Below are 12,498 nucleotides of genomic sequence, written 5' to 3'. Positions count from 1 at the left end.
TTTGAACTGTTTAGGCTCCGATAGGAGGTAATGGATAGAGTCCTCATGCCACATTTTCATGTTAAATTATAATTTTTTCTGTAGACGTGAGCTTTTTGGTGTGATGATTATTTACATATACAAAATCTGTTTCAGTCGTTCCCTGCGTTTAGGTTTTTTTGCGCTTTAAATTTCCCCACAAAGCATCTGAAAAGCAATCACCGCTTGACATTTAATCACTCGGGTTTTGTGACCACATCACATTGAGTTGATGTAAGCCAAATTCAGACTTGTCTCTGGTGATTGTGTGGCAAAATTGGATTTTCATCCAACCGTTTAGCCTCCCCCGCCATTATTAGCCATTTTAAATATATATCATACCTTCATCATACATCAGGCATTGACTGTGAAAGGAGGTAAACCACACCAATAAAGCTATCGAGCTTTCTATCTTCCAGTCAGATGCTGTGATAACACCGTGCTGGGGTAATGTCTAGCCAGATGCATTGTGCGGTGGATGTGCCTCATTCACAGTAATGAGACTAAATGTGAAAGGCTGTGATCCATGAGATAAGTGACCTTTCTCTGTTGACTGGATGGTAATGCTTTCCTCCCTGCAAACAGCTGAACTGAATACATTTTCAAATGTTAAAATATAAAGAAATATTCAGTTCACCCATGTGAAGTATTTGAAATGGCAACATGTTATTCTGTTTGATATAATCAGGATTTCTTTTGTATTTCACATAGAACTAGATAGATAGATATATAGATAGAGAGATAGATAGATAGATAGATAGATAGATAGTAAAAGAGTCATGAATGCTGCTGCGCTTGGGCTAATGTAAATTTATATTAACAGTGATTTTACATTTTAAAATACTTCCAAAAATATGAATTGCATACTTGGCAACAGTGAAGCCATGTGATGGTTTAAGATAATGAAAATATAAGATTGTCTCTTCCAAGGAATGTTACTAATGCTGTCCAATGTTTGACGTTTCTATATTTATTTTGGGACATCATGTAAAATAAACCACAAACACACATCATAATCTCTTCTATGAAAACTATAATCCTCTTAATCTTCATTGAGGCATAAACATCCAGTATGGTGTCCAGTTTCCATCCACCCCCCCTGCAGATATTACATGGACGCTTTCATTCAGATTCAATGAACATTTAATCACTTACAGAGCAGATATAAACACACGGCTCATATAGTCCTCCAGAGACTGGAATCGTGGCGTGAGCCTTCAAAGTGTTTTAATTAACACTGGACAGAGCATCAAAAGCGCCTGGGACTACAGGTCCACTGAGCAGATACAATGCTGGCTTGTCCCGTGCTACATGACAGACTTGAAGACAGGCAAAGCGGTGCTTACATGGTGTAAATTCAGGTGGCCTGAGTGATTGGAGATAGAGAGGGGGTGGGTTGAGAGAAATCTCTCTTAATTCAGACATTGCCAAAATGGTCATTTGTCCTTAAGTGAGATGAATGAGGCGGGCGCTTGAGTGACTGGCTGATGGAACGGATTCGGGATTTGAGGAAATTGAGTTGCCTGACCCATCACAGGCCCGAAAGGGTGGGGTGCAGAGCAGAGGAGGGAAACATGGGTGTAACACCTGCCCTCCAGCCCCCCACCACCAGGAAACACACAAGGCTGTCTTAAACATCTGCTTTATCTAAAGGCTGGCCAACACTAAAAGACTTTTAGACAAGTAATATTCCTGGGTGTTGTTGCTTTAATATGTTCCTTACAAAATAAATCCTTACATGTTGTACACAATTCCCAAATCTGAGTTATCATAACCTCAAGTTAATGTTGCCTGATCATGCATTGCTCAAACTGACCGAGCTTTTGACAAAACAACCTCACAACAAGCTCCATTCAGTAGCTGTTTCGACTGCAACGCTTGATCTTCCTCAGCAGATAGATATTGATCATGTGATAAGATTTACAGCTCTATAACAGCTACTAAATTGTGTCACCCAAACTAAATGGTCCATCACACATAGGGCTTTTGGAACAAACAGATACAGACATGTGAAATCATTACTCAATGTGTGTTTTCAAGGGGCTCAACATTATTATATGGACCTGTGTATATACAGATTTAAAGACAGCATGGATAGTTTATCACCGATACAAGAAAAAGAAACCGCAAGCCTGCGCTGCGTCTCTTCTCACCTCGAGGTTGTGTGTGGCCAAGTTCAGGATGGGATATTTCAGTGGTGGATTACTGCGGCATGTTGATCTTGTTACAGATGAAGAAGAATGTGGCCCTCTCAAATGACACGCATTGGCAGTCAGTCACTCACATCCGCTGTCGGACAATAACAACGAGGCTGCCAGTGGACAGCTTAGAGCTCGTACACTAAGTCATTTGCCGGTGCTGAAAGAATGTTTTAGGTGGGTCAAACCATTTTAATTCTCAAGTGGTCAACGGGCAGCGTGCTGAAGTTGGATCTTGGTTTTGGATGGTTTATTGGCAAGAATGAATACTGTATTTTTCATTTTTCATCTAGTCATTCTAGCAGGTAAGAACTTATTATTAAAACTAAAGAAATGTGTTGGTAACCTGTGGAAATAAGTGTCTGTCTGCTTTGCTTGAATTACTTTTAGTGTTTAAAAAGTCTATAAAGTCTATAAAAACAATTACCTAACCATGTTTGCATTAATTATGTTTATGTATTGAGACTGCTCTCAGGTCAGTGAAAGCTGATCCAAATCAAACAACAAAACTAATGAGCACATTTTCATTCTGTGCAAACCGGCTCTTTGATTGACAGGGGCATGTGTGCTGCTCTCACTTTGCTTTTCAACCTTTTGTCGGTCTGTCACCACATGAAGTCACCTGCTTAATTATGCTCATGCGATTATTGAGTTTACTGAGTTGAATGTCTGGAGAATCACTCAACCATTCAAACAACATGTTGCCGTAAAATGACCTTTGTTTCAAGGTCAGCTGAAAAGTGATCCTGCTCTGGCTTGTGACGGATATGTAGCAGAAAGAAACATAGGAAACGTCTCTATTAACAACCTTACAGGAGTGCCATCGCATGTTTGAATGCAGTATCTCCAAAGTTAGACCTCAAATAGGCTATATATACACTGTATACACAACGACATACATTTACACTACAGGCCAACATGCGCTTGAATGCAATTCCCTCATGGCTATCTCTGCTAAATAGCCTGGGTATTAAAAGTGGTTCTATCTACTTAAAAAACAACATAGTACATGCACATAGATTCCCTAACACCTTAAGCCTATAGTATGACACTTTTTACGTCTATTTTTAACACATATTAAATGAACTCACCTCAAGTATCAGATGTTCTTAAAGTGATATTCAACTTTGGCACAACATGATAATTTTTCTAGCACACTCAAGAGGCAGCTTGAGGAATATTTAACCTTCTAAATGCCTTCAATAAAGTAACAGCAAACAACAATGAGCCTGTTTGGTGTGTTTTTATTTATTTTAGGTGCTGCCTGGGCCTCCCTTGATGAAACACGCCTGGTCAAAACTCTCTTCACTGGCTACAACAAGGTCGTCCGTCCTGTCAATCACTTCAAGGACCCGGTGGTTGTGACTGTGGGCCTTCAGCTCATCCAGCTCATCAGTGTGGTGAGGTCTCAAGTCACACGTCACATCTCCCCCGTCTGTACTAACATTCACTGTCATCAACTGTCTAAACACATTTATCTGGATTCACAGGATGAGGTCAACCAGATCGTCAGCAGCAACGTGCGCGTGAAACAGGTTTGATTATTTTTGTTGTTGTGATATCATAAAAGAAGAAGAGACACGTCATCATATAACAGAAAGCCTCAATAATGTTGTAATAAAAATAAGTAAGAAAGGGATGGGCAAAAAATACATCTTCATGCTTCGAGCTATACAAATTATAAATGTCCCAAATGTGAACAAATGAATCCTGATGCCAAGAAATTGAATTATATATACAAATATTTGATTTAGGAAATGCTGAAAATACACTATAAACATTTGAAGAGTTATAAACAAATATCTTTTGTCTTGATAAGTAAACCATAAAGACAAACCTCAGCTATACAATAGGTGTACTGCAAAAATACTTTCTTGTACCGAGTATGGAGGACAGAATCTGCAAAAATACATAAATAAATAAATGACTCCATAGATAGATAAATAAGTATGCCATTAGACGAACCAAAATAATATTAAAAATAAATGTAATTAATTAATTGATCAAATGTGACATAAATTGATATTTCTGTTTTAATTTGCTTCTTTATTTATTTATCTTTGTATGAGTTTCCCTATCTATCTACTCTTCTGTTTGATTTTCCCTTTTATTTATTTATATATATATATATAAGTATTGTTCATTGTTCTGGGTGTTTTCTTTTCAGCAATGGAAAGATGTGAACCTGCAGTGGAACCCAGAGGATTACAACGGCATCAAAAAGATCAGAGTTCCCTCCACTGACATTTGGCGGCCTGATCTGGTCCTCTACAACAAGTATGTCACCAGGCTATATTTGATCTATGCCATGTCCCCCTTTTTTATTTCTTTATAGGACCTGTTTTGTTCATTACAATAAGCTCTACGTGACCTAATGCATCCAGACCTCTAGAAACAATTAACACACCTACTGTGTCAGTGATGTTCTGAATCACACTTACCTATACTCCAGTATGCAGTGTGTGAAAGCTCAGATTTCATTAGGCTAAATTTGGACTCTGTATAGCAGGGCCCCCCCCCACATCCCCTTCCTCCTCTCACCATATGCTGCGTCTGACATGCTGCTTTTTTTCCCTGACAACCAGCGCTGCTGCCACAACAGCTCGTGCCAAGCAGAGCGCTGGTTGGCTCTGGTGTGACAGCAGCATGCACGACCCATCCTCAGGCACTGATATCCCCCTGCGTTAACATTTAACTTATTATCTCCCATGTTGATGCTGCTGCCTGTGTTTTTCTGTGCCCGCAGTGCTGACGGAGACTTTGCCATCGTTCACGAGACCAAAGTGCTGCTGGAGCACACAGGAATGATCACCTGGAACCCGCCTGCCATCTTCAAGAGCTACTGTGAAATCATTGTGCTGCATTTCCCCTTTGACCTCCAGAACTGCAGCATGAAGCTCGGTACCTGGACCTACGATGGAAACCTGGTCGTCGTCAATCCTGTAATTCCATTCAGGCCATTTCTTTGGAGGAATAGCTCAACATTTTGGGAAATGTGCTCTCTTTCGCTGAGAATTAGCTGAGAAGATCAATACCACTCTCTTACCTATCTACTGTATATAATATAAGGCTATCAGCACCTCTAAAGCTCACTAGTTAGCATAGTATATCTTGTTTGTTTCATCAGCACAGAAACCGGAGGGGGGAAAACTACATATTATGGTTTTACAGAGGGTTTTTTGTGCCAGACTATTCCTTGGCCGGGAGCAGTGACTTCCTGGAGTCCCATAAAACCAGTTTTTGTACAGATTAAACAAAACAGATATAACATGTTAATTCAGGCTGTTCTCATTCACTGTTCATACTTATACCTACGAAAAGTAATGCACTATAATTCGAATATAACCCACATAATCGTCAGCCAGGACATGCAAGACTGCCTCTAAGGAGGTGACGTACTATAAAGATCAACAACGTCTGCGTAGGGAGGAGGTCGGGGTGGATGGATCGGTCAAACAAACACAGGACTTTCATCCAGGACACCGTTGTTTGTGTCCCGTGTAAAACCAAAAATCAACGTTGACTTATTTGACTTTACTTATATTACGTAACTTATGTACTTAACTAACGCAACATACGTAAGTTACGTAACAAATGTATTTACTTTGACCCAAACCACAACATTTTACTAAACCTATCCAAGTTGTTTTGTTGCCTAAACAGGATACCATATCATATTTGGACCGAGCCAGGCTAGCTGTTCAGGTTAGCTGTTAGAGAGCAAATAAATGTATTTCCCAAAATGTCAAACTATGTCTTCAACAATACAAATTGTGCAAATCGCCACGTGTGAGAAACGTTTACATGATACTTGACTGTGAAAATATATTTGGGCAAACACCACAAGTCCTTTTGAACAACATCTCCAACATTTCTAACAACTTGTCCTTTAATGACCCTGTTTATTGCTTCTCTCCACCAGGACAGTGACCGCCCTGATCTGAGTAACTTTATGGAGAGTGGAGAGTGGGTGATGAAGGATTTCCGCGGCTGGAAGCACTGGGTGTACTACGCCTGCTGCCCGGACACCCCTTACCTGGACATCACCTACCACTTCCTCATGTTGCGGCTCCCGTTGTACTTCATTGTCAACGTCATCATCCCCTGCATGCTCTTCTCCTTCCTGACTGGCCTCGTCTTCTATCTCCCTACAGACTCTGGTATGTTCACACTGATTACACATTTGTTTCTTTTAACTCAGTTAATAGCAGAGAGACAACAAAGAAACAGTGCACAGTTGCTATTTTTCTGATTTTCAAAAAGCACATTCATCACACACAATATATACTGTATAAAATAGCTCTCATAATAATTCTGATATTCTATATGCCCATTGGAATATCTCATCTCATTGTCTTTATATGTGGCCACAATTCATTTTGAACCTTCTAAGCTGCTTGCTACATTAGTATATATGCAGTACTCTACAACAGTTATCCATACTTTATTACACAGCTTTGTTGAATACTCAATTCTGATTGGTCAATCACGGCGTTCTACGGTCTGTTATATCTTTATAGCAGACTGTTGCTATGTATAACAGACCGTTGCTATGGACGCAGTTGATCTCACACTCTGGTGGACCATTTTTGTGTCAATTTATTGATATCTTAAGTAAGTAGCTGTGTAATAAACAGGATAATGTACAGTTAGTGGGTCATTGTTGTGAAATAAACCCTGTCAGTGTTTATTTCACAACAATGACCCGCTAGCTATACATTATCCCTTACATAACAGTATTTGTTCTGTATTTTCCAGTTAGTTAAGATTGTCCTTTTTACTGAAATGCAAATATAACAAGGCATTGTGTTTGCTTTTGTGCTATGCTCTTGAGATGTTTTCCAAGTAAACATCCTGGAATCAAGGGATCTGTAGACTAAATGTAAAGTAATAGTTTGACATTCTGGGAAATAAGCTTATTTGCTTTCTTAGATGGGAAGATCAATACCACTCTATCTGTAGGATAAATATGAAGCTTAACACAGGAGTTGGCTTAGCTTAGCACAAAGACTGGAAACAGGGGGGAAACGGCTAGCCTTGCTTGGTCCAAAGGTATAAGCTCACTGAATAACACGTTACATCTCTTTTGTTTAATCTTTACAGGAACTGTTGTGGTTTTATGGGACTTCAGGAAGTCACTGCTCCCAGCCAAGAAATAGTCTGTAAACTGTAATATGATGTTTTTACACTTTAGTTTCTGTACGGATTAAACAAACAAGATATAAACATGCTAATTGGTGAGGTTTAGAGGTTCTGGTAAGCACATCTTTACCTTTGGACAGAACCAGGCTAGTTGTTAGCCTTGCTGACTACCAGCACCTTTAAAGCTCACTTATTGGCTCACTATCTGGCACCCTCACGGTGACAACAAGACTCCAGGAAATCACCACCGCCAACAAATAGTCCACAACACCCCATGAAACTACAAATTGTCAATGTCACTCTTTTTTCTGATGGATTAAGCAAAGCATTAAGTAAATGAGATATACTGTAACATGGTAATTAGTGAGCTTTTCTGGTAGGCGCATTTTGTTGTCTTTGGACAGAGCCAGGCTAGCTGTTTCCCCCTGTTTCCACTCTTTGTGCCTTGTTTCCTTGTTGTAGTTTCATGTTTGGCCCAAAGACATGGAAGAGGTGTTGATATTCTTATCTAGCTCTCAGTAAGAAAGCAAATTTATTTCCCAAAATGTCAAACTATTTCTTTAACATGGATGACAGTAAGTGTCTGTCTCTCCTGAAATATCTGGTCAAGCACAGTAGTCCAGATGTGATATAGACTACTATGATAGGCTCACCTGAGAAGTACATACAGTAGATGCACTCTGTATATGTTAATTATAAGGGATATGCAAAAAAAAAAACTCTGAAGTGATTACATGCAAATTGTCAAAAAGCGTTCATATCTACTGTGAACTTGCTACATTTTCTTAATTATCTTCATTTTCATAATATGATATGAAAACACAGATATATTATGATATCATGCTGGACAAATCCTAATTCAGAGGCGTCCCTACATCGACTGCTGCAGTTGTGTGCACATCTGGCCGTGTTCCCAGTGTGTAGGTCTGCCTCATTACCCAGGGTCCCTCTGTGCTGTCATGTCTGAAAGCAGGCCTTTGCTTTAATGTATAATACATCACTTGATCCCAGTTTCTGATGTGACTGCTGACAGGAAAGTGTGGAGGAGAAGCCGTTGCCAAAAGATGCTCTCTCCGGGATAACTGCTCTCACTGAGCAACAAAAACAACATGTCTGGCATTTTACTTGTGAAATGGTGTCAGAGTCTGTTTACTTGTGCTATTGTTGGGTTTAGGAACAACAACAACTTACTCTTTAAATGTGATTTGCTGGTGTGTTGCTGCATAAATACTACTGTAGAGGTGGGATCTTGATTGGATGGCAAGGGATAGGAAGTATTTACTCATAGCAACAGCTCTCCCTTGTGGCAATGTATTAAGATTGCATGTTGTTGGTATCATGAGCCAACATACTGTTTAATGTAGCAGCTCCATATTTCCCACTCTGGTTTCAGGGGTATTTATTTCAATGTGTGTTTTTCAATAACACAATTCTATGCAGAAATATCTTGATTATCTTACTGGAAACACAACTTGTCCTCTTTAACTTCATCTATGTTCATTTAGAAACCTTTTTGGGACAGACGTCATGGTCTAAATTTAAGGATTCCCAACCGTTTTGCTTTGTGACCCCTCAAAATTAAGCAATGCTGATTTATGACCCACCATCCTTGGTGTCATATATGTCTACCAGTTGTGACCAGTTCAACTGAAGAACAATTTATTTTTTAAGGATTTTTGATGATTATTTGAGTAAATTGAGTAAATTGAGTCCTCAGGAGGTGATTTTATTTTTCTAGGTTTATTTAAAGGAACAGTTTTATTAGTGTAACATTTATGGGGATCTATTGGCAGAAATGGAATATAATATTAATAAGTATGTTTTCTTTAGTGTATAATCACCTGAAAATATGAATAGTTGTGTTTTCGTTACCTTAGAATGAGCTGAAAAAATAAAATAACTACTTTTTCCAAATTTTAAAGGGACAGCGTGTAGCATTTAGGGGGTTCTATTGGCAGAAATGGAATATAATATTAATAATAAGTATGCCTAAGTATGTTTTCTTTAGTCTATAATCACCTGGAAATAAGAATTGTTTTCTTGAACGAGAATGAGACGTTTATATCTACATAGGGAGCACGTTCTCTTCACGCAGCCAGCCGCCATGTTTCTACAGTAGCCCAGAACAGACAAACCAAACACTGGCTCTAGATGGGGCGTTTCACATTTTCGCGTCGGCCACCGTAGTTCTCCGACATGCTTGGCACACGAGAGACACTGCTAGATGCCTCCAGATCCTGCAAACTGCACCTTTATGTTAATTTGTGACCTTAGAAACAGCACCTGTAAAACAATCACATGTCAAGATCCTTTCAGTAGTTCTTTTTTTTAAAGCTTTTGATCATCACATGAGCAAAATCTATCTGCTGATGAAGATTATGTGCTACTAAATGGACCTTGAGGTGATAGTGTTGTTTCTTTTCTGCTTTCTGGTACTCATCTCACGACCCTTCAGATTGATACTACCCTTCTAATCGTGTCCTGACCTCCACACACCGGTCTAAATATTTGTTACACTGCAAACTGTATATCAGTTTTAGTCTAATTAAAAAGCCAGTATGAGCAGTGAAAATGTTATTTTGTGTCTCCCAGGTGAGAAGATGACTCTCAGCATCTCTGTCTTGCTGTCTCTGACTGTGTTCCTGCTGGTCATCGTGGAGCTGATCCCCTCGACCTCCAGTGCTGTGCCACTCATTGGGAAGTACATGCTCTTCACCATGGTCTTCGTCATTGCCTCCATCATCATCACTGTCATTGTCATCAACACCCATCACCGCTCCCCGAGCACTCACACCATGCCGGACTGGGTCCGCAAGGTGAGCACGAGCATTGATTGTAGCTTGGCAAGTTTGGGAGAACAATCCTTAATATGTTTTTCTCTGTATTATATTGCCATCTAGTGGTAGTAGACAGAATATCTTTATTTTGTATCTAATCCAACTGCTCTGATGCTGTATATTCCTTGACACTGTGTATATCTTTTGTCTTTCCATGACAGGTTTTTATTGAAACCATTCCCAACATCATGTTTTTCTCAACAATGAAACGCCCAGGGAAGGAAAAGCAGCCTAAATCTAATATCTACGGTGGTGATTTTGACATCTCAGACATCTCCGGCAACCAGACCTCCTCTGTTCCCTACCAGTCACCCATCACCAAGAACCCTGACGTCCGCAGTGCCATTGAGGGAGTCAAGTACATTGCAGAAACCATGAAATCAGATGAGGAATCCAACAATGTAATCTTTCTCACACACTGATATGGTTCTTTAATGAGTCTTGCTTTTGTGTATCTGACACATTTTCCCTCCTCTCTTTCCAGGCTGCTGAAGAGTGGAAGTTTGTGGCCATGGTGTTGGATCATATTCTGCTGTGTGTGTTCATGGCTGTGTGTCTCATCGGCACATTAGGCGTGTTCGCAGGCCGTCTCATCGAGCTGAGCATGCTCTAAAGGCATTATGTTTTAACTTCTCAGATTTATTGCCCAATGTGAAACGTAATGATTTGTTTGTTTTGGAGCTGCTGTATGCTGCGTGTGAAGTCTCTGTTTGCTCTTTGGTGTCCTATTTGGGTATGCAAAAGAGAATGTTGTTGTGTACGGTATCCTCAGCATATTTTATGACAGAACAGTGTTGTGTTTCTTTTTTTCAGGGAATATTATGTGTGTAATTGAAATGTTGAATTCATTCAAAAGTAAACTTTGGAATATTTTCCTTGACATGTTTATAGGGAACAACTGAATAAAATGTGTTTTGTCAGTTTTTCAGGGTGATTGAAGTGCAGTGTTGCTCAGTGTCCTTAGTGTATGTCACAATCCTGTCACATTACTCACAAACCAGTTTTATATACAGGGCCACCAGGTATATCTGAGGGGTTGTGAGATGATTAATAGGAGAGGAAAGAAGGAAAAAAATGAGTTCTGAAACACAAATCTTTTTTAAATTTTTGGACTTTTTCTCTAATCTTTGATTTTTGGTGAGATATTGGATAATTTGAGCATTTAATGAAATGAGAAGTTTAGAGGGGGAAATCAATATTTGGTGGAGCTGTTAACAACTCATAGACATCTGACATGTGACCCCGACTACACACTGCTTTTTGTAAGACGTCAGAAGCCTAACAGGTTGGAAACCACTCATTTAGTCTTTCAAAATGTGTTGTATTTTAAAAGCTTGTTATATTATCCATTGTGTAAAATCTTCATCTTAAAAGTAACTAGTATCTAAAGCTGTCAAATAAATGTAGTGGAGTAGAAAGTACAATATTTCCCTCTGAGATGTAGTGGAGTGGAAGTATAAAGTAACATAAAATGGTAATACTCAAGTTAAGTTCAAGTACCTCAGAATTGCACGTAAGTACAATACTTAAAGTAAATGTACTTAGTTACTCTCCACCACTGATCCATTGTTAACATAAAGATACTAATTACTGCATCTTTACCTGAATAAATAAAACATTAAACTCCAATTATGAAAAAAAAATGTGGATGTGAGAACCCTTGTCTCATGACCTGTTTTCAACTGGCTTTTTGTTGGTTGTTTTTACATGCGTGACTCTTTAGATTCTGTGATCTGATTAGAAACCACAGTCTTTAAATTTTGTAAAAGTTTGTTTCCATGACGATTTCCCCTAAAACTTAACAATATCAACACATACAAACATCTTTCACCAGCCAAATACATGCTGGAATTTATGCAAATAATTATATATATATATATATATATATATATATAACTATTTGATAATAATCATATGAAATATTAACCAAATAAATAACTTAAAACAACTGCAACTTACCAAGCAACTCTTCACAATAGTAGCCTATAATGTGCCTATTTTTTTTTCTTGCTAAGGTTGAGGACTCTATGTATGAATCTAAAACCCATTTATATGAAGGGAAGACTGAAGTCGAACAATAATTAAAATATATATAACTATATATATATATATAACTATATATATATAAATACAGTATATATATATATATATATATATATAACCACTACTTGATGAAGGACAATCCAGGACAATTGTGTAAGTTCTCATCATAAAAACATAACGTTTGCATGACGTTTACTGAAAACGGGGTAGTTTTGCCTGAGGTGTGTAAGGTATAATAAGCCCCGCCCCTCCCCCTCCCT

General features: G+C 38.7%; 1 protein-coding gene across 1 annotated transcript; it reads left to right on the top strand.

Moving 5' to 3' along the window:
• Window positions 1–2,301: 2,301 nt before the first annotated feature.
• Window positions 2,302–11,118, top strand: LOC119500519 (acetylcholine receptor subunit alpha-like). The gene is made up of 9 exons (XM_037790292.1): window positions 2,302–2,521; window positions 3,474–3,616; window positions 3,707–3,751; window positions 4,384–4,493; window positions 4,963–5,158; window positions 6,139–6,376; window positions 9,951–10,174; window positions 10,357–10,596; window positions 10,680–11,118. Exons 1-9 carry the CDS (start codon window positions 2,479–2,481, stop codon window positions 10,806–10,808), a joined length of 1,368 nt encoding a protein of 455 aa, XP_037646220.1. The 5' UTR covers window positions 2,302–2,478; the 3' UTR covers window positions 10,809–11,118.
• The last annotated feature ends 1,380 nt before the right edge of the window (window positions 11,119–12,498 follow it).

Source organism: Sebastes umbrosus, chromosome 13 (genome assembly GCF_015220745.1).
Source record: "Sebastes umbrosus isolate fSebUmb1 chromosome 13, fSebUmb1.pri, whole genome shotgun sequence".
Classification (NCBI taxonomy): domain Eukaryota; kingdom Metazoa; phylum Chordata; class Actinopteri; order Perciformes; family Sebastidae; genus Sebastes; species Sebastes umbrosus.
This window is presented reverse-complemented; position numbering and strand designations above follow the sequence as displayed.